At 37.7% G+C, this 23,849-nt stretch overlaps 1 protein-coding gene across 1 annotated transcript in view; it reads right to left on the bottom strand.

The window, feature by feature from the left end:
* The window catches only part of MIPOL1 (mirror-image polydactyly 1), a 144,360-nt gene extending 121,323 nt beyond the window's left edge, over positions 1-23,037 (bottom strand). The window contains exons 1-6 of the mRNA XM_010583990.1: positions 22,949-23,037; positions 20,120-20,151; positions 19,538-19,724; positions 16,727-16,862; positions 15,638-15,743; positions 3,592-3,721 (exon numbers count right to left, since the gene is read on the bottom strand). Coding sequence (XP_010582292.1) covers positions 3,592-3,721; positions 15,638-15,743; positions 16,727-16,862; positions 19,538-19,724; positions 20,120-20,151; positions 22,949-23,037 — 680 coding nt within the window. The remainder of the gene's footprint in view (positions 1-3,591; positions 3,722-15,637; positions 15,744-16,726; positions 16,863-19,537; positions 19,725-20,119; positions 20,152-22,948) is intronic.
* Positions 23,038-23,849: the final 812 nt, after the last annotated feature.

The following is a 23,849-nucleotide window of genomic DNA, read 5'->3' as shown; positions in this document are numbered from 1 at the left end:
GGCTTAAGACATTCCTATCACACTTGCAGTTTGACTGAATGGGTAGCAAAGTAAGGAAAGAGGCAGATATTAAAACATCTGATGCAGTGAAAATGATGATTACATGAACATAAAGAATGAGTTTTTCTCCCTTTCAAGGGATTACGTACAACAATTAATGCCCAGTAATTCATTACCATTAAGTACTTGGTGCATGAATGATTAACAAACTTTAACAAACTTTAAAGTGGGCACAAATGAAGCTTTTGGGCTCTCTACTTTTCTGGCTTTTGTCAATTAGGATTTTTCTTTTACTGCTATGACGACTAACACTAAAACAATAAAAATAAAAGCATGTAACATTTTTCAGAACCCTTCAGCAACATCTTTGTGCTCTATGGGAAACATAATCCTGCTTGGGATCTGCCTAAGGATTTTGTTCATGTCCAGGATGCCCTCAGTGACAGCTCACACAGCACCGAGGACATGAAAAACTTGGGTATGATTCTTCCCAACAAGCTGCCATTGCCACAGTCAGTCTCTGTAATGCAGAATGGGAGACCCTGGAAAATACTGGAACTATGATCTTAGAGTACACATGCAGCCTGGCAAGGACAATTCTTTTGAATTAAATTGGTTTTGTCCCCAGTCTTCTGTCCTGGTGTTGGCTGTCATGACAGCAAATATCACACAGAAGCCTGACCTGCACCCTTGAAGAATATACAGGAAAAGACACTAGCTACAGACAATGGCTCACTGGTTTAGGCAAAGAGTGATGTATATCAGGTATTGAACCAACAGTAGCTGGTTAGCCCATCGCAATTTTACCTGTGTTTGGTTGGTGTTCACAAGGAAATCTCCTATGCCAATTCTTAGAGTGTGAATGGCATCAGGGTATGAGGCCTCTCTATAAAGGATCAGAAAGAGCACCCAAGTGGATGGCAGCAACAACAATTGCTATTCTCTAAATGATAGCAATAAGGTATAATAGCTCAGCTCCAAGCTACCAGCCAAGGGAGTTACTGACCCTCTCCTTGGAGCAAGTACCCTTTTTGTCATTACCAGTGTATCCAGTGCCTTCTGCAATGACATTCATTTGGGGAAGGTAGCATGCATGTTCTCCAATAAATGGAGTTTCTTCCCTTTTTTCATCCTTTGGCTTAGAACTGAGTTGGTCTTCCAGTACACGAGTGAAACAGGCAGAAGGGGTTGAAGGGAAAACAAGTGATGTTGTTCTGAAGGATTCATGTGTGTCAAGCCCTGCCACATGTGTGTCTATGGATTCCACTGTAGAGGCAGGGTCGATCTGCTTGAGGGTAGGGAGGCTCTACAAAGAGAACTGGACAGGCTGGATCGATGGGCTGAGGCCAATCGTATGAAGCTCAACAAGGCCAAGTGCCGGGTCCTGCACTTCAGTCACGGCAACCCCATGCAGCGCTACAGGCTTGGGGAAGGGTGGCTGGAAAGCTGCCCAGCAGAGAAAGACCTGGGGGTGCTGGTTGACAGCCGGCTGAATATGAGCCAGCAGTGTGCCCAGGTGGCCAAGAAGGCCAATGGCATCCTAGCCCATATCAGAAATAGTGTGGCCAGCAGGAGCAGGGAGGGGATTGTCCCCCTGTACTCGGCACTGGTGAGGCCGCACCTTGAGTACTGTGTTCGGTTTTGGGCCCCTCACTACAGGAAAGGCATTGAGTTGCTGGAGCGTGTTCAGAGAAGGGCAACCAAGTTGGTGAGGGGCCTGGAGCACAAGTCTTATGAGGAGCGGCTGAGGGAACTGGGGTTGTTTAGCCTAGAGAAGAGGAGGCTGAGGGGAGACCTTATCGCTCTCTACAACTGCCTGAAGGGGGGTTGTAGTGAGGTGGGTGTTGGTCTCTTCTGTCAGGTGGCTGGAGATAGGACAAGAGGAAATGGCCTCAAGTTGAGGCAAGGGAGATTTAGGTTAGATGTTAGGAAAATTTTTTTTACTGAGAGGGTTGTCAAACATTGGAATGGGCTGCCCAGGGAAGTGGTTGAGTCACCATCCCTGGGGATATTCAAAAAGCAAGTGGACAGGGTACTTCAGGACATGGTTTAGTGGGCATGGTTGATGGTTGGACTCGATGATCTTGAAGGTCTTTTCCAACCTAAATGATTCTACGATTCTATGATTCTAAAAGCAGCAATATGCCTCTCACACACTTAATAACCTGTGATTTCTTCCAGAAACCCAAAAGTCATTGACTAGGTCTGTCGAGCAGAATAATTAATTTGCTGCAGGACTTGAGCGCTTTAACCCCAAAGATCTTGAGTTTACGCTGACAGCTTATACACAGTTTCATTTGATGTTTGGGGCCGTACAAAGCTTTCTTGCTTTCTTTATTCTTGGAACATTATAAAATTAGAAGAGTGACAGAACAAATTGGAAAGATCAGAGTAAGGCTCATAGTTCTGATGTCTCTTATGGGAATTTAACGCACATTTGTAATTTCCTCAGAGGCTGTTGCTCAAAGCAAGATTTCAGATGCACATACACCTACAATAGGTTCTGTAGAGATATTTACTCTAACAAATTGTGCACTAATTCTTGTGGGAATGGAATCTCCTAGTCTTGCTGTTGAGTCATACTTACAGGCTGTGACAAACTCTAGCAACTTGTAAATTCCAGAGTAATGGTGCACAAACTATGTGCAGAATATTGAAATTTATTTAGATAACATTCTCTGGCCTTACCTACAAAAATACCCAAAAGAACACGACTGGTTTTCTGCCATAAAGAGGAAAGAGTGTTCTTAGTAGAAACAATTATTTTAAAAGTAATCACCTGCCATTTAGTTAACTAACAACTGTACCTATTCAGTCTCCTACCTTGAAAAACTTCTCTGTTTGCTTTGTATTTCTCTTGGCAGAAAAATAGGAGAAATTTCTCAGCTGCTCTAAACTTTGGGGGACTACCATAGACGGTAACCAAGATGAACACAACTTGGATGGAGAAGGCAAATTGTAGCTTCAAAGCTGCCTATATTCCAAAGTGAGAAAAGAAACTGTTCTTGATCTTCCTCTCCTGACTTAACAGGTTTGTTTAACATGAAATTGCCTATTTCTGTTGTGTTAACATGGCATACATAAAATTCTATGAAGTATTAATTATACCCTTATTACCTTACAAACTGCTCCTATACTAAAGATAAGAAAAAAACCATGTATTTTTACTACGTCACCCACATCATTAGTAGAAATTTTGCTGAAGGAAATGTCTAGTGGGTTTAATGGCTTGATTGATTTCCTATACATTGCAACTTCTGACTGACATTCTGGTACTCCATGTCAAAAGATCCCTATAAAATGCAGCATTCTTCTTATTTATCCCTGAATAAATCAATACCAAAGCTTTTGATTATATTTTTAATTTTTGTGATCAAAATTATTCACCTTGCTCTCAGTCTCCAGAGAAAATACGGTCTTAAAGGATGGCTAACAAATTAACCAACAGCCAAGTAAGACTAACACTAGCCTGGTATGACATCATAGAGAAGTTTCTGCTAAGTTCTCCTATATAACCACTGTCAAGCAGTTTATGACAGTCACAGACTGACAGAACAGCCTTTTTGCACAGGGCAGGGAACGTATACTTACTCTTTGAGGGACTCTTCTAAACGCTGGACTCGTAGAAATGCTTCATCTCTCTCTTCATTGGCTAACCTAAGCCTTGCCATGACAGCCTCGTCACGTTCCCGTTGAGCAGAATAAACTTCTTCCACCAGAGCTGCAAAAGTAACCAGTGTGTTTAACAAACAAGTTTGACAGGGAAAGACACTATTAGATGCACTTACGTGGGCCTTTGCCAGCATCTCCTAAAATCAACATTTCTCCACTGACCTCAGATTACTCTGGATAAGGTCGATACTACTCTTCAAACACAACAATAAATTGCTGTTGATTGCTAAAATGAATACTTTAAGGAATAAAATAAAGCTATGTGTTTTAAAATTCACCCCTGTATAATCAAACAGGGAAAGGAAGTGATTTGCTTTGCATTCTGAATACTTGTTTAATGGGAAAGTAATTCTTAAAGCTCAGAATCATATGAGACACAAGTAGGTTTCTTCTAGGACATCGAGTTAAAAGTAACGATCCATTAAAACTACTTCTACCATCACACTGCTTCCTATCAGGGTGGCACACTGCTATTAAATATTAAAAATTCTAATATTTTCATAGTCTGTCTCTGGTATCACAAGAGTGGCACAGCTGGCATCTCTCCTTCTCTGCCAAGCCTTTATTTTATTGTGTAATATACTGGTATATTATCTGTTACGGCATACATGGACCTTGCAGCATTAGGTGCCAATAAACTAAGATTTACTGTCTATCCTTGGGAGCAAACTAACACCTTCAAGTCATTCCTCATCCTGAGCTTACATTTTCCCCCTGCCTCTCCCCTGTCAATATGTCTAACACCATCTCTGGCACACTGCCAGAATCCTTACCTCGACCCTGCCTCCACTAAAATCTTTATTCATACTTTCATCATTTCCCTCTGCAATACTACAAATCTCTCCTCATAGTCTTCATAAAACCCAGCAGTCAAAATGTCTAGGGACTTTCAGGATGCCATATTAAGACCGCTGTCACTCCAAGACAGAGGACTATATCCTCTCCGATTGCCACAGGCACCTCCAAAACACTCAGCTGAGGTCTGTAGGTTCCAGAATTCTCCATGCTCCCCTTCTAGTCTGCCAAGCTGGTGTTTAGCCACAGTCTCCTAACACCATACTACAGTCTCTTTCAAACTTTGGCATTTATTTCTCAAGAACCTTCTGTATTAAGCCTTTGCTGCTGGGTTTCCTTAACCCCTTCAGAACTCCTGCTCCTCTCTGAACCACTGCTTAAGTCATTAAGATCTCAAAGAAAGGCTTCCTTCCTCCTCACTTTAGCCTAAAGCTTTTATCCCAACACTCTTCAATTGACTTTGTTGCCTCTATGTCAGTTTACTCTTACTTCACCTTTGTACATTACTTTACAAAAAACTTCACGGTGTGATATAACACAGAACACCTTATGGTTCTTCACAGCATGGAACTATAGGAACATAGCAGTACATTTTGGTAGCAGACATATTGCTTGCACAAAATACACTTTATCGGTACCAAAAAAACCCCCAAACTCCCCAACCAACTGAAATACAAAAAGTGGTACGTTTCTGTACAGTTCACAAGCAGCTCAGATAACCAGGGATGTAAGACAAGTGAGAAGATGAACAGAAGAAGAGTCAGGAGAGATGAATTAGGAAGATGTTCAAGGTAGGAAGGCAATCCTCTTGTCCTCAAGCTGGAGAAAAGAGTGTTATTCAGGAGTAAGGAAGCATTTTTTGCAGGTCTAGCAAAAGGTTGCACAATAACAGCAGACTGGACGAAAGAAGACAGGGAAAGGCTAAACGTTATGTCTGGAAGTGCAGTCCCTCCTCTCACAAAAATCTGCAGTAGAGCTGCTAGCCTAGCCACCAGGCCAGAGGAGTACCAAGTTGCGTCCCAACAAAGAAAAAAAAAAAAAAAAAGAAGAAATTCAGCATCAGAAGCACAAATCTTGAAATGTACACAAAATTTAACAAACAAACAAACAAAATTTAATTCTCTTTGAGTATTTACTTGTTCCACAAGAATAGTGTCTTTTTTCTTAAAGATTGATTTCCTCTGTTCGCAACAAGAAAGCTTTGCTTGATGTGGAATGGAAAAACTAAGGCATGAGCAAAGCAGCTGCAAAACTGCATGTGCACAGATTGGTAGTCAGGAATAAGTTTGCAGCACTTGCAGAGGATAAGTCTGATATCTGCAAAGGTAGGTGGCTCCGCAAGAACAAGAACAAATTGTATGAGGTGGGGTGTGCATTTCAGCTCACCAGACTTCCACTTAGGTTGCTGAGATCTTTGATGGCAGGGAAACTAGTGCCTCAGCATTGACTGCCTGGGTAAACTACAATGCAACTGCTATGTCCCGGTCAGATCTGGAATACACAAGCAGTTTAATTCTGTATGGTAATTATTACCTATCTGTACCTTAATATATTTGTTTACCATAGTTTTTCCAGTAAATTATGTCAGTTTATCTAGCATCATGCCAGCTACACTGCACAGAGAACCCTCTCCATGTAGCTACAAGTGGAAACATTACGTAATTTTCATAATGAAAACAATTGCTGGAATGAGTAGAAAGCTGTCTAAAATAACCAAAGATTTGGCACTCATTACTGTTGTGGGGTTAATTATTTTCCAGATAAGTTAACTTCCTTCTAGTCTCTTTGAGCGCATCCCTTCTTCTGTCTCTTTATAACATTCCCACCTCAGCGTGGAAAACCACAATTTGCTGACTGCTACAATGGATCTTGAGCATACAAGTACACTTAGAGGGACTGTGTTTTGACACATCTAATTTCCTCTCTGTGTAACTATAACCAGTGGTAATAATGACTATACAGGCTTTTAAAAACCAGATTATTGCTTATTTGGCCTTAAACCAAAGTAATGTATATATAACAGTATGAAAACATTCAGAAAAAGAGAGAGTCCTCATCCAACTCATTTTAATGGTCTACAGAAGGCTAACTCACCTGATCCCTTTACCAGCCAAAGCTTCTGCTGAATTTAGTTCAGACATTTCTGTTATCCAACGCCTACATTTCTGGCTCTATTTAATATTTTACAAATTCCTTTTTTTAATACTATATGGAATATTTTAACAGTTACACAATTGCAGGTAGTCTGAAGTATGACATTGTTAACAATAACGTTCACCATTCAGATTGAGCTGTGGATGAGTCACAAGTAAACGTTCAGGACTGTAAGGATCATTGGATTCTTCAAATAAGCCACTGAAATACATACACCTTTGGGTTGCAACGTAGCAGCAAACCAAAACATTTTGTGTCATATTTAGGAAAGTATGTAATGTATAAGCTGTTCTATGAAAAGTATATGAGAGAGAGTGACATAAAAATTCTCCATATTAAAAAGACTAAAGAATATCCAGATTATCACCCCTATGCTTCTTAAAAATGCCAGGCAAAAATTAATTTAGAGCAACAAGTCAGGCTCCTAAGTCCGATTCAAGATATGGCATATCCAGCAAAATACTAGCCCCATACTGGCACACTGACTTGATGCCTGTTCCAATGAAAAAAGTGATCCAGCTACTTAGTCACCAACTGCTCTGGTCGACACCACAAGGTTTTTCTTGGAGACCTTCCAATGGCGCACCAACCAACCCCCATCCTGTTTATCTTGAGGCCTGACCAACAAGAAACACAAATTCTTATAGAACTTGTGTTTCAAGCAAGAAAATGACACACAAAAATGAAGTATGAATAGTCAAGCATTAAGCTAAAATGAATTGTGTCATTTACTAATTCATATACATATGACATTCAAGAGTTAAAATATTTAAATCCATAGTGCTAAATTAAGAAAAAAGGATTATTTTCCAATGCTTGCAAACATTGTAATATATACAAATATGATATTACTATTTAGTTGCACAAACTTTATTTGCTTTGGAATAATTTAATAACATCTTTCTCCTTGTAACTAAAACCCCTGCATACTCTAAAAGAGCTCTTTATTTTAAAAGAATCATTATGCTAAACTCATCAATTCTAAAACATTTTTAGTTTTTAGTAAAGAAAACAATTGTAAACAGAGAGCTTTTGTAAGGTAGATAGCTATTACAAAGTTCACTTAGAAAATCAATATAGCATTTTAGCTGGAATTTGCTCATTAAACACCCACAGCTCTAATGCAAATTATGATGGAATGAATAAAGCAAATACATATGCTTCTTTCTTTTTATTAAATGTAAAATCTACTGTTAATTGCATCTGGTATGTCATATAAACTTTTCTCCTTAACTATTAAATGGAAGCTTTTACAAAAGTCATTAGAGATTCTCTTTCTTTGACTTGTATAAATTTCAATATTTGTTCAGTAAAGGTTCACAGCAGTTAAATTACATTAACAAATATTATTAGCTACTATGTAAGCCAACTAAGTAAAATACTTATATTGCAGGTAAAACAAATCAATGGGTGTTTACAATAATATTTGGATATGTCCATTTTTAAACAAGCTTATCAAATATCATGTAATTCTTAGTCAAATGAGAGAGACTCAAAGTAGATTTTTTCTTCCCAAATACTCAAATTTGTTTAGTAAGCTAATTGTTTTCTAATATGGGCAAAAGTAAATATGAAGAAGATGAACCATACTGAGTATGAGTTTACTGAGTCAAAGCAGTGTACATATTTTCTTAGTTGAACCTGATTCTTTTGGCAAACCTATCTTCTACACTTTTTAAACTACCTTTAAAATACAGCAGTAGTAAGAAGGTGTGTTGGAAATCATTCTAGTTTAATCAGTGATTCATGATTTTCCAAACAACAAAACTTTGGGGGAAGGGAGAGAAGCACAGTTCCCAGGAAAAAAGTCTGTTTGTTGATTTCCTAGAGGTCATCTGTGTAAATAAAATAACTGAATAGGAGAGGGAAGAAAGAAGAAATTGTTAGGACTTAAAACATCTATGGTAGCAGAAGTCACTTCACGTTACTCATTAAAAAATGTAAAATCCAGAATACAGGCCAGACCTTATAAGGAAAAGATGAGATCACTACCCACACTATCTCAGAAGATACAGTAAATATTATAACACTCTAACAATTGGCTTTCAAGCTAAGTCAGTTTTACAGAAATAATAACAATATTTTGGAATTTGCAAGGTGTTTCACATTAAGATGTGATGAAATACTGCTTTTGGCTTTGGACTATGTGGAAAAAAAAGTGATTCAAGAAATAGTACATTTAAAATTTTGCTAATTGTTTTTGTAACAAGCACTAGTTATACTGATCAGTTACTTCCAAGGAAAAGACATGGTGAGAAAGTTTTTCCCTTAATAACAATGTATTGTTGCAGAAGGTCAGGGTTTTGCAGTTTAAGATTTAGTATTCAAGATCAGTGGTTGCTGAACAATAAGTGACTTGGGATTTTCTTTGGCATTGATTCTGGTACATTCAAAGTAATTTTGCTTGTTACTCACACCATTACAGCAAAAAGAAATACAAATGACGTGATAGGTTTTTACAGAAAAGGCTCTGAGCATCTTAAATATTCAAGAATTGACTGAAATAATAATAATTAATGACTCAAAAAAATTTTTTGATGCATGACTCAACTTCTGTTGCATACAGGTATACAGCTCTAACATAGGAGTGAATGTTGAACTCATGAGAAAAATGAAGCAAAGAATATTTTCTGTTTTATGCCTTTTGGAGATGTATATTATTCTGAAGGAAAAGTAGAAACATGAAAGAACTTGCTTGGCCAAGTCATACTTAGAAGTCAAGATTCCCGCAATGAGCTTCTTGTTTATCCTGCTCAGTTGCTTCCACGAAAAAACTATCAGCTGAAATTTATCCTACATAGAGGTTTAACCGAAGCTTTTTAGGGATTTTTGTTGTGTCTTCAGTTTGGATTTCTGAGTAGCAGCTACACAAATGTGAGGAATTAGGGAAGCGCACTGGATTTTCACTTTCATCAGTTCTCTCATTCCAGTCCACCATTGCTGGGTCTCTGTCTGTCTAATCACAGGAGGACTTGGAAACTATCCTTGCCATTTCCAGATGGGCCACTATGATTAAATTTTTATTTAACCATATGGATACATGCTTGTTCTCCTTAGAGAAATACAAACATGTATGTATTTGTTATCTAGTCATTTTAGGAATCAAAATTCTCTGAGACTTCTTTCTACTAGGTTTAATAACTGTGTTCATAATTCTTAAATAAGAAATCAGTCTTATCATAGCCCAATAAACAAACAAACAAAAAAAGATTTACTGCATTGCTATGAAAGCCTTTAAAATGTGTCATTAATTGGTCTCTGCACATACATGTTACAAAATGCGGATAATCCCTAGAAAATTTCAAAGCCTAAGGCCCTTACACAGTTCTCGTCCAGGTTAATGGCAAACTACCATGAGCTCCAGGGCTTACTGTTGACTTAAAAATAGTGCTGAAATATTCTATTACGAAACGGACAACTTAAGTTCCTAGCTTTTTTTTTGAAAGCTACCATTCATTTTCTTTCAGTTACGATGTATAACTGAAAAATAAAAGCAAAATAGTGATAAGAAGATCATAGGAAAACTACTTAGGAGTTTTCACTGGTCTATACCAGGAATTATAGACTACTAGTCATTTACACCCAAATGTGACTTTATAGATAAAGCAATCTGAACAAACACTGATAGAACACAGTGACTTCTTTATTGCTTTGTGTTTGTTGTATGTATTTAGTACATAGCATTCATCTGCTCCTACACTTCCAATGCTATAAACAGAGTGTTCTTAATAAAAGGCTAAAGTTGCTTAGTGGCAGCTCTGCATAGGGTTTTCTTTGTGTACTCAGATCCCAATTCAATTAAAAAAAAAAATAAAGTGGGAGAGAATAGGAGAGAGTATTATACACAGACCCCAAGGCAGTTCTTGTGAAAGCCAATCCCTGTACAATACTTAAGCCTCTGCTTCTAATACACTAAACACAGCTGACTTAAAAATTCAAACCATAATGCTGTTAAACTTTTTTTCAGTGAATAATTACTGATGCCTGAATATTTACTTTAGGGGGAAAAATATAAATGTTGCATTAAAGTTTGTGATTTATAATTTGACAGGTTAAATAAAAGGTTTTGTAATACCCCAAAAAGTAGATTATTTGCAGACCTTTTTATTCCTGAATAAACCCCAATTCTTTATGTTCATCTAGCACTGTAGTGGGGAAGAGAGAAGGGCCAGATTAATCCTAACAATATGCAGAAGATACTGGCTTGCTTTTCACATAAAAGCTCCACCCATAAATAGGTTAGGAATTTACATTTTAACCTATGCCAGTTCATTGTACATTGTACTTCAAAGAGCTGCATGCAACTTTTTGACAATTAACAATTCCAACAATCTGAAAGTAAAATTACATTGTTTCAAATCAAGCTGTTAAAAATTAAGCCAAGATGTTCTCAGTCACAAGAACACCACCTTGGGGTTTTTTTCCTGTCCTTTAGATGGTTTGTCTAGCTCCCCTAAAGAGGATTCAAATCCTACAGTTATTTTCAAAATTCTGTTATTTACCAGGAAATATTTTGAAAAAATATTCAGGAAATAGTTTTGCATAATGAAGCATTAATAGGACAAACCCCCTAAGAACTACAGAGACTATATATACAAATGAATTATGCACAGAAAACTGAGTTAGGGAAGTATATGCATTACCTACTTAAACTGTAAAATATCATTCATATTTAGGTTTATAAACACCAGGGTTGGGAACTATTGAGTTCTTTTGGCTAAAGCCCAATATTGGCCTTATTTCAGTTTAATTGGAAGAGGATCTTGAATTCATCTTCTCCATGAGATATCAGGAACCTGGATTTCTGTTTGTACCAAAGGTTAATAAGAAATGTGTCTGCAAAAGTCAAACAGCATTAAATACCAAAAACTGATTATTATTCTGCAGGAGTTGTTCTGTCATTCATAATCTCTCCATGCTCCAACCTTCCACAGCTAATCTTTAATGGATGACATGCAAGAAAAAAAAATAACATCTAAAAAGGCACTCGAAAATGAGCTTTGAAGAAATGGAAAATATTTTTCTTCTGTGCTGGAAGTTATTGCCACCCAAAGTTTATTACTGGCAAGATTACTTATTTCCTCTTACTTTATGGGATATTAAATCAAACTAACTCTAAGCTAATAGCCACTTGAATATTTTATTATTAACTATTGCATATGCATTCAGTAATTTTTTTTCAAGTTAATTTAGAAAAATTCAAATAATGTTCATGAACATTTCCATACCGTATTCAAGAATTCCGTAATACCACAAATGTTAATTCTCAACATTTTTGTAAAAACAGACCTGAAAAAGGGGACTTCATTGTAGGTATATTGCCATCGTTTCCCAGAGACTGAAAGCTGTATAACATATACAACAGTATTAGAAGTACTGCTTTCCCCTTTTTCCACACTATATTTCCTATCACCGCTTTGGTCTTTCAGAGAGCATCTGCAGAATGCTAATACAGTTTTCAGGCACTGAAGGTAGTGTGTAACACCTACCAGATCTAGCCAGTCTGGACTCAATCCACTTCCCGCTGAGTTGACTCTGATTTCAAGAAGTATTAAATTTTGGTAACATTACTATTAGATATTGGCACCCTCCCTCCCCTCTCCCCCCCCAGAATAGCCCTTGCTACAGCAAGATTTAAGGAGAAATATTTTTTATTATATTTTCGTTCACCTTGCTACAGCAAGATTTAAGGAGAAATTTTTTTTATTATATTTTCCTTCAGAATTATTCTTAGTCTCAATATATAGCACTGTGATACCAAGTAAAATATTCCAAGAGCCGAGGCTGTGATGCCAACTATGGTATATCTTGTTGCAGTAATGGTGGGGGTTACTGTTGAGAAGACCAGGGCTTTAGTATTTTTTCCAGTCTAGAAAGTCTACCACTATGCTCTACAATTCTCACTTACACTCAACCAGCTCTTTCCTCTAAAGTTCTTATACATCCCCTGTATAATTCTTCTATTAGAAAAAAATGAAGTCACTTATTATGCCCATCCAAAGTGAGATCTGTTCTCTCTGCTAGTTCTTTTGAAGACTTACTCCTTTGCAATGCCTCCATCCTCATCTTCCAGTCTGTCCTCAGAAGATGTGTGCTCTTTCCCCCTTTCCCCTCCCACAGAGTGCACCCATTCCCTTTTCTGTTCAACATATGAAAGTTCTGCAGTCCCACATCTCAAAATTTGTCTGTTCTTCATACCCAGTTCACATATGGTGTTCCCTTTTTTCCTTATATTATCCTAGCCTCTGTTCTTTTATGATGTGTTCTTCCCTTGATTTTCCCAATGTTGCCTCCACCTTTGTTCTCCTCTACATGATGAGGACTGAAACAATGGTACCTTCTGACATTGGCTTATAATGAGAGGAAATACAACAGAAGAATAATGAAGCAGCAGCAGGAACCTGTGGCAACTATGACCACCAGAAACAATAGTCTCTAATGCTTAAAAGCTTGCAACCAAAACTGTGAATTCCTGAGCCATAGCTACCTGACACAGAGATAGGAACCCAAGGAAGTTCTAAAAATCCATTTTCCAGGCTACTAAAATTTTAAAATAAACACCTTCTGAAAATAGGTTATTTACTGCACACAATTTTAAACATTCTCTTCCATCATGTATATCTTCTGTCTTAATCCTACTTTTTCTTATTCTCTTATGAAGCATTTCACAAATATATACTTTTTCTCTTCACTTCTTTGTCTGAACAAAGTAAAAATCATAAAGCAACAAGCATTGGGTTATTTGTTTCTGAAGACTGTTGTAGCTTCATTTTAAAATGGCCTTTGTCTTCAGCTTTTCTGTTCTTTCCATGGGATTTGTTTAGGTAAAACCCATCAATTAGAGGGTTAAATTTTAAAATAGAATTGTAATATTCCTCAAAGGAGATAACATTTTTATGGTGTACCTTTCTGATGTTTTTTACAATATAATTTTGTGGAGTCATTTTCTTATCATAAAGTCAGTACTAAGTAATAATAAAAATGCAAACACCCATATTTACAAGCTTCACTCTACCATGTGTTATACACTGCAGTAATTAAACATTAACTAGCAACATGAAATCACAGCAGCATGTGTTCTCCTTTCCTCAAAGGACTTAACACAAGGGGAAAAAGTTTTTCTTAAACACACTGAGTCTTCCTTATTAGGTTCTGCTTGTCCATTAGAACTTGCCCCAAGGCTTTTATGAGAGACAGACACATAGACCTCCACAAATTCAGTTTGGTTGACAACATTCCAGATTTCAAAACGTTCATCCAAACTTGGTAACATTCTTAGAACTGTAAGTCAGGAAGCAAAAAAACCATGAAATATTAACGATGCTTCCTTTTGGCAAACAGCTTAAGTAGTAAGGAGCCTCTTGCCCTCTCTCAGCATTTAAAGGATTTTATATTTCCTGAACTTGTAAAAGGAGAAAAAAGGGTATTTTTTTTAAAGGTCATCCTTATTACACATTGTATCTTTCATTAAAATTTGGCTTATTCTTCCTTTTAAAGTGGAATAACTATGTTAATTATTATATCCATATGCACGCCATACAATTTTGAAGAGAATATTATGCATAGGACATAGTTAGAAAGTTTAAACAGTAGTGTAGGAAAAAACAATACTAACAAATATTTCGACTGTATACATAAAAATGAAACTAAACATGTTTTTGACACACCTTTTGACACACACTTCTTTCCAGGTTTTAATGAGCAATGAACACCGATATCAAAGAGAATATTTCTCTATTATAGGTACAGAGGTAAAACACTGTACAAATATCCAGGAACAAACAGAAGACTTGGGATTCAACCCAAACAATTTGCATTAGCCTTCGGCTGCTGGATATAACTATGATACACAGTGCGGATTTTTTTTCTTCTGAAAATAAAGCAAGCAGTTTATGCAAAATGAAATAAGAATAAAATTATGCCTATATTTCAATTTGTTTCCTAATATGTAGATTAGATTTGCCTTGCCCTTCCTCCACCACAGAACATCTAGGAATTCTCTCTTCCATCTATAATATACACAGAATACTGTATTCTCAGGAGTTTGACATTAAGTGGAAAGTCAGCCATCTGTTTTTTCAGCTGGAGAGTTCATTTTCTGCTCCATTTTCCTGAAGACAGTTACTCCTCCCTTCATTACCAACATTTTGGGGACAGGCATTAGTATTATTAATACTATATGAAGTGTGTGTGGTCTATGAGGACACAATTTTACCTAGCTTACACTTTTTTTATAAACAAATGATATGATCAATTTATAAAAGCGCTCCCATTAATTCCTCAGAAAACCTCAGAGTATTTTTCATCCATTCGGTACACTTTACACACAGTTACTTTTCAATAATAAAAGTACTCAGTTTCATTACTTTAGAAATTTCCAAAATTGTAGAATACAAACTGTCTCCACTCTTCTGTGTCTGCCCAAAGAACAAGTAACAACCAATATAAGCATGCATTTACTTTCAGCTATAAACTTAAAAACCTTTCATTTTGGGAATTTGTATAAACTTCATTCACTGGAGACATACCATCATCAGACAAAAATTTATTATAACTACCAAAAGAACAGATTTTTCAAGAAAAGTGCATGTCTCTAGTTGAGGTGAATGTGCAACTATCACCATACACGGGGAGGGGGTAGTATTGCTCTGAACAAGCTAAAACAATAAGTGGTATTTGAACTGCTGGTTGAAAGGTAGAGGCACTGGTAATCATTATTTCCCCTTGTTTGTTCAGGACCTTCCAACAAAACAAACAACCTTTTTGTGATTGGATTGACATGGTGTTAACAATGCATTTAATGCCCAAATCAGTATGAATACAGGTAAAGCTCCTGCTAATACCAGTACCAGGATGTTAAAGCCACCTATTTTCTAAGCAACTCTAAACACATAAAAAAAAGTCAAATCTTCCCTCCTTTAGCAAATAAAGCTAACATTCACTAGGCCACGTCATATAGCAACCGCGGGTACTGTATGAGCCATACGGCCATCTGTTAAACGCTTGCCTACTGTACCTGCAATCTTTTCTGCAATCTTAGCTTCTGTAGCTCTCTCCTGCAGCTCTAAGTCCAGTTTTATTGTCTTCAGCTCCTTGTCCTTTTCAGACAGCTTATCTTGAAGCTGAATTGAACAAATGGACAGTAAGATTCTTATCTGGCTGAAACAGTCAACTAGCTCTTTTAACCACAACAAAATTTTAAATAATAGTTCCTTACACCCAAAATACAAACACTAAGCAATACAACAGAAGCTCAATTAATTATATTTATTTATTTAAAGGACAAATATTAAAAATATCTTTTTTATCATCTGCCCTATCTCACTCTGCAAGACAAGCAGCAATGTGTGTACCATTATTTTCACTTGGGATTCTCTTCTTCAGATATCACCAGCTGTGGTCCTTCTCACTAAGTTCAGAATTACATGGAATATAATGCAAGTAGTGTCTGCATAAATAGCCTATTTTCTTCCAAGAGTACTGACATCACAGCCTGAAGAGATTGTGGTGTAAATACGTAATTTTTCATGTGCATCGCCAGATAGAAAACTGTTATTCTTTTGCATGCTGAGGCCTTTCTTTTAACTGGGAATTCACTAAATCTGTTCTCGGACAAGCTCATCTGAGCCTGCCATTGAATATTCAATGACACTTCATGGAAAGACTATAGACTTTTCTGTTGTTTAGGTGCATGCAACTGCTACTAATGCTAGAAGCAATGCAATGTGCGAGTAGGATGGAATTTTTTTCCCCTCAACAAAGAGGAGGTATCAGGGCATATTCATTATCTGGACCACGTGTACAGAAGCATGACCTCCAGATTCTATTCATGAAATCCTGGCCTTGGTTTTGGTCCTCCTTCGTTTTCATCCATGGTGCAAGAACCTATGTCACCGATTAAAAAGGTCAAAGGGTAGGATGAAAGATTTTTTTAATTCCAGAGAAGCAGTTGTTAAACAGATACTAAGAATTCAAAATGACAAGAAAGCTATTGATTGGTGCACTAAAATAAATAACAAAACTAAATTAGGAACAGTTTAAAATGTATGTTTTGTAAGACAACCATAAAAGAGCAAATACTGTGATCTGAATATCTCAATTGTACCTTTTTATTTTTGGCCCTCAGAGTGTCCAATTCTTTTAAAAGGAATGCAGTTTCTGTTTTTCCACCTAAATCTGCAGCATCCTTCCATGAGGATACAAATTCAGGGAGTATCCTATTAGCCTTTCTTTCTATGGTGCTGTGTTTAGGAGAGGGGAAAAAAAAGAAAGAAAAATAATGCAAAACCAGTTCCTCTCCCCTCCCAAAACAAAATACACAGAAATAAATTATCAAAACTTGTTAACCATCGCAAATGTATTAAATAGCCAGTAAAAGCAATGTCCTTCTGTCACTTCTTAATTCTGTAATTCTGAAAAAAACCTGTAAATCTGGCAAAGTAAATAAATATACTACAGTACTAAGGCATAAAACAGATGAATATATATTGGCTATGAAGCCTATAAACAGAAAATGCTTAAGGGAAGCAAATATTGAAAACCTGTGCTTAAGACAGAGTGGCAAAGTAATGAAACATCTGGGGATCAAATTAATGTTCAGGTTGAAAAAACCAAATTCTTTGGTAGGATCGACAATTCCACATGAAGTGAAATAAGGATATCCAGAAGACAAGATCTAGGATTTCATCTTGAAGAAATCTGTAAAATGATGTTGTTATTCTAAATATAACTGACAACAGGAATTCCATACTGTATACCACTCACAGAGTTTTACAGTAACTTATTTAGTCATAGACAAGGAAAAATAAGACAAGATTCAATGGCCACAAAAATTCCATCTCAGGGTAAGACTTTTATAAAACTCCTTCACTATCTGTTGATACTCGCAGATAACTCACATCTAACTTGTAAGATGGCAGCAAAATCAGTAGATAAATGGATTAGAAGGGGGATTAGCAAATATTTTTAACATTTGCTTCCCTTAACTGTTTTCTGTTTATAGGCTTCATAGCCAATGAGTCATAAGGAGTAGCGACAGAAAAGCTATACCTTCTGAACTCCTATTTCTGCTGTATACCTTACTTTCATTATGTATAATTCACATTCTAGAAAGAAAAGGAAAGCTCTCTGTTGCTCCGAAGAGTCATTCTCTTAGGTAGACAGTTGTTTGTACTCAGCCACCCCTTTCTTCAGCTGCTTCCACTGGATTTATTTTCTCTATGGTTCTTTAAGAAGGAAGTTAAGATATTCTGCAGGCAAACTATGGTGCAACCTAAAGCACATCATACATAGACAGCAGGGAGATTCACATCAAAAAAAGTACTCACTTAGTGCATTACACTATATATGGGGGGGAAGAGCGCTTAAACTGCTTGTCTTCACTTTCCAGATGCTTCAAAGCCTATTTCATCTTTGCTCTGTCTAGCAAATTTCATTTAGTATTGTTTCAGACTGTGATAGATGCCTCTGGATACTACTGCCTAGACATTACAAACCTTGAGCTTTTTTTTGTGCATTTTCCATGTTCAGGATGTGCTTCCCATGAACAAGTTTGAATATACCTCATCATCATCTTTCAATCCCTCAAATGTTTTCTTCCTGATGTCTAAAGGAAAACTTGACAAGTCACAATGATGGTACACTAAGGCCATCATCTATAATGCAAATCACCACTGACTCAATATTTCCTGGGTCATTCTATATCAAGATATTTTCTCATGTTCTAATTGCAATCTATTTGGGGAAGTACAGATTTTGTGCAGTGTATATAGTATCTACCACACTGAGTTTTTGGCCTATAACTTTAGGATCCTACATGCAATATATTTGCAGACAAGACGGTTCAACATGCTGACTGCTGTGGGAGGTTAATCTTGGTGTTCAAGACCAGCCTGATTGCCAGTGTGAGTGGCACTGGTGAAAGGCAGGAGCAACAATCTTTGGCTGACTCTGTGCTGAGCTGTGCTTAAGCACTCAGGATTATATTGGCTTTTAGTACAGGATGCATTGCCCTACCAGCATATCTCAAGCCCTAATGCAAAAAAAAGCAAGAGATGGAACAGTACTATGGACTGGTTTGGGCCTAATGGGTCACCACTAGATCATACTAAAGGTAACAAAACCAGGTGTAGAATCTGCCAGACAACTGAAGAATTAGAGTATATTTTTCAAAAGTATGTCTTAGGGGTCTGCAGCCTTGATCCCATTTTCAAAAGCAAATCTATCATCTCAGCTAAGACTTGGGCTTCAGAATGCCTAATTCACTCAGAACTGGTAGGATGTTCCCTAGTCAGCTAGGTATACCTTCATATATTATGTCACATATAGCATGAGTGTATATGTTTCTTAAGACTGCAGTAGAGGGCCATAGAGGGAAATGAATGACAATAAATGACCAAAGTTAACGACAGAATAAAATCTTCAGAGTTTGTATTACACTTTTCAACCATATTTGCCCTTGTCCAGATTCCTGTCACAGACTGCCTACAAGGTATTACAGCTCCTCATCTTCACTCTTCCAGCTTCATCTGGACTTCACCCTGTTTTATTCCTGCTTCCTACTCATTCATCATACTTAGGGTACGCTGTGCCTGTTGTGTAAAGCCACAGATACTACTAGACTTTTAGATCATCTTTTCTAATTTTGTTCAGTATGCATTTTTAAAATTATCTGGAGAGATCAAAATCATTGAAATCCCTGCAGTGTGTTGCCATGATCATATTTTCTATCAGTGCCAGAGAATAAAGTGGTGAAGTGCTGCATTCCACAAGGAAAGATACGGTGAGTCTAAGTAAAAAGCTGACTTACTGATTTGCAGTTAGGAATTAAACTTTCCTATCTTTATCCAAAAATCCATATGCATATTGTCTATAATTTGAATCTAGAAAAACTATATATAGGGATATTTGTTTTTACCTTGATTCTTCAGGACTGAAATTACAATCATTTGGGGCTGCTCCTCTTTGACCGGTTACTGGCAAATCTGAAAGTTTCCATGCTTCAGCTTCTGCCGGGATGAAAAATTCTGGGTTTTTTTGAGAATTCTGATGAAGCTGAAACTCAACACAAAAGTCTTCTTTCTTCAGTTCCAGGATGCGTGTTTCTAATTGGAAATAGAAGCAAACACAGTTTTTCATCTGGAGAAAGAAGCACAAACTTGAGATTTCTCATTCGAAAATGGTTTGCTATATTCTTATTTGTAGCAGAAAGGAGAAAGTACTCTAGTTTCAGACTCCTCATCTCACTAAGGACTGAGAGCTGTGTTATCTAGAGCATGGATGTAGGTATTAGGACCTATTTACTGGATTTTTCTCATGGAAACCTGAAAAATTAATCACCATTTCCTAATCCCTCTTCCCCTTAAATGACTGCCTAAAATAATGCTGACCCTAGCAAATTATCTACCTATCTTTTGTAAAAATCAGCTCTACCCCAGCAAGACATGATGAATTTCTGCTGTAGACAGGGAAATTTGCAGGTTGTGAACTAGACTCTTACTTATATAGAGGTCTTTTTCAAATCCATTTTGGCTACAAAAGGAATATCAGCAAGCTGTAAAGAGCAACAACAAATTTAAGGCCCCATTATTCACTCCTGGAGAGTGTAAGGTACAGGCTCATACAAATAAAGAACTTGAAGAATGCAAAGCACAAATTGTGTCAAAGGGAAAAATTATCTGATTAATATGTTGATTGTGATAGTTAGTTCTCTTAAGCTTGGCCACTAGATATTTTTAAGACATATTTCTCATATCAAGGTATTTAAAAGAAAGCAAGATCTACATACCATGAATGTTCTTTCATAAAGTAAGAAAAATAAGTTTTAATTATAGAACTACATTAAAAAAATGAGGAGGAAGAAGCCTAAAAAAGATGCAAAGGGAAAGAAGTGCATATATTCTTCATTCTTTCATTTAGATTAGTAGTGAACAAACACTGGAGCTTTTGCTCCTTCAATAAAGTTAGCGTTTCCAAACATTTTGGATAAATTGTACGGTATATGTTCTTTGATCCAACTTGTTACTTCCTCTTAAAAAATAACAAGAAACTGTCTATACAGTTGCAATCATCTACAAATAGCCTGAAAATACACATCAATCAGTATCAAGGTGTCATGCTGCATGTAAGACACAAACCCACAGATTCCAAGTCAAAAATACTATAGACTGTCTCTAAAATCTGTTGCAATAGATTACTCTTTCCTTGAAGAAGGAAAGACACAGCCAATGGCACAGGAAACATCCCAAGGGCACAGAGAGATTACTTGTCGATTGGCTATAGTCAGTTTAACAAGTTCCCATTCAAAGCTATGTGTTACTACCTTGAGGAAAAAGTTATTGTACCCACTGAACACCTCTATTCTCCTTGTCTACTTCAGCATAAATCCACCTGAATCGACTCTCACTATTCCTCTAAACTAGAACCATTGATTTCTGTACTAGAGGAACAACAGTCAACAGCACATCAGAATCTTTGTTTCTGAGCAATAATAAACATGTGGGGACCATAACTTGATAAAACATTCATTAACAAGTATAACCAAACACTACTTTCAGTACTGTGATTGAAATGTGTTCCTCAGATCACTTCACAGCTAATGCAGAAACTGAACACAGCCTACAGCTACCTGGATTCTTTGAGCAAATGTATGCTGTTGTTCACCAGCTCAAAATCCTGCAGGGTTTTGAGCAGAGATTTCCTTTTAAGCGCTGCTGCATTTTAAAACTGGATTCAACCTTTTGCTCCACCTTACAGTATGTAGCGAGGATCTCTAAAGAAACAGGCATTAAAAAATTCACTATTTATACTCTAAGAACCTGCCCCAACTTGGGAGTGGCAACACATAAGGGCAAAATTTGGAATCCTCTCCAGTTAGTACTATCTGAAATCTAACCTAGTCCGAATTTCAATACTTGCAAAGCTTTTTATAGGGAGGCATACACTTAGTTGAGATATATTTCCCATTTGATTTATATTATAAGGAACTGCCCATCAAACATCATCCTGTCCACTTCTCCCATTTCAGATGCATTGATATGTGTATATATATATAGTTGCATATTACACTCTCACACACTGAAGGGGAAGTGCAACATTTCACTTGCCACAACTTTTCTTTCCCTTCTTCTTGAAGGCATCAACATTTTCTATAAGCCATATATATTTGAACTGCCTCAGGTGAAGTCTGTTGCATTCTGTAGAAGAATTCAAGCACAATGCATCTGTTGCAATAACCAGTAACTATTGCCATGAACCTTTTTTCTTTGTTTGGCATTACTGCACTCTCCTTTGATCCACACTATATGAAAGCTGGAGAAGAAAAACCTTCTCACTCCAGAATGCTAAGAAGATTACATGACATTAGCTACCAAAGTTACACTGGGACAAATCAAAAAAGGGATTCCATCCCTTTAGCATGAAAGTAATCAACTTAATAAGTTTTTCTTTTTTCACAGTTGCCATTTTTTGAATTTGCTGCTTTTAGTGCCATTACTAAAAAGAGTTCACAGAGCCATTGCAATTGGAAGGGACCACTGGAGATCATCCCTGCTCAAGCAGGGTCACCTACAGCAGGTTGCCCAGGACCACATCCAGACGGCTTTTGAATAGCTCCACAAGCAGAGACTTGACAACCGCTCTAGGCAGCCTGTGCCAGTGTTCGATCACCCTCATAGTAAAAAATTGTTGCCTTGAATTCAGATGGAATTTCATGTGTTTTAATCTGTGCTTGTTGACTCTTGTCCTGTCAACGGGTACTACCAAAAAGAGTCTGGCTTCTTCTTCTTCATTCCCTTCCATTAGATATCATTCATGTTGATAAGATCCACTCCCCCAAGCCTTCCCTTCTCGAGGCTCAGTCTCAGCCTTTCCTCATACATAAGATGCTCCAGTCCCTTTGTGGCTCTCTGCTGAACTTGCTCCAGTAAGTTCATCTCTTTCTTGTACTAGGGAGCTCAGAACTGGACTTGACACTCTAGATGTGACCTCATCAGTGCTGAGCAGAGAGAACAGATCACCTTCCTCGATCTGCTGGCAATGCTTTTCCTAATGCAGCCTGGGATGCTGTTGGCCATCCTTGCCATGAGGGCACATTGCTGGCTTATGCTCAATTTGCTGTCCACCGGGATCCTGATCCCTTTCTGTAGAGCTGCTTTCTAGCCAGTTGGTGCCCAGCATATACAGTTACATGGGATTATTCCTGGCCAGGTGCAGGGCTTCACATTTCCGCTTGCTGAACTTCATGAGGTTCCTCTCTGCCCCGTTCTCTAGCCTGTCGAGGTCCCTCTGAATGGCAGCATAACCCTCTGGTGTATCAGCTACTCCTCACAGTTTTGTATCATCATCAAACTTGCTGAGGGTATACTCTGCTCCCTCATCCAGATCATTAATGAAGACCATGAACAGGATTGGATCCATTTTGACTCTGGGAGTACACCACTAGTGACTTGCCTCCTAGTGGACTTTGTGTCCTACTGGACTGGACTGATCAATCACCATCTGGGTGCAGACATTCAGCCAGTTTTCAATCAACCTCACTGTTTACTTATTTAACCCATACTTTGCTTCTCTATTAGGATGTTATAGGATACAGAGTCCAAAGCCTTACTCAAATTCAAGGAAAACAACATCCTGCTTGATACATGCTTTATTTCCTGCTTGTCAGGATAGACCATTTTTAAGCTTGGATGAGGTAATCCTTCAATATCAACCAGCTCTCTTGGATCCCTCTTCTCTCCAGTACTGTATCCTATGGGATTCTTCCAAGCAGATCTCTGAGGAGGTCAAAGTTTATTCTCCTAAAGTCCACAGCTGAGGTCCTGCTTTTTGTCCTGCTCCCTCCTCTCAGGATCCTAAACTCCACCACCTCATGGTAACTGCAGTCAAGGCTGCCCCCCAACTTTGACATTTGACTTGTTTGTAAGTATCAGGTCAGCAGAGCACCTCTCCTTGTTGGCACCTCAATCATTTGTGTCAGGAAGTTGTCATCAGTAGACTCCAGAAATCTCCTAGACCACTTGTGCGCTGCTGTTGTCCTTCCAGCAGATTATCAGCGTTGTTGTAGTCCCCCATGAGGACCAGGACCTGTGAACATGAGGCTTCTTCCAGTTGTCTGGACAAGACCTCTCCTCTACTTCACCCAGTCCTCCTCCATGCTCTTCCCTCTTACTGGCAGGATCAAGGATAACACCACCGGGGTCCCCACACCCTTGACCATCACCCCCAGAGCC

The sequence above is a fragment of the Haliaeetus leucocephalus genome, unplaced genomic scaffold (genome assembly GCF_000737465.1).
Source record: "Haliaeetus leucocephalus isolate CR32 unplaced genomic scaffold, Haliaeetus_leucocephalus-4.0 Scaffold932, whole genome shotgun sequence".
Taxonomy (NCBI): Eukaryota; Metazoa; Chordata; class Aves; order Accipitriformes; family Accipitridae; genus Haliaeetus; species Haliaeetus leucocephalus.
This window is presented reverse-complemented; position numbering and strand designations above follow the sequence as displayed.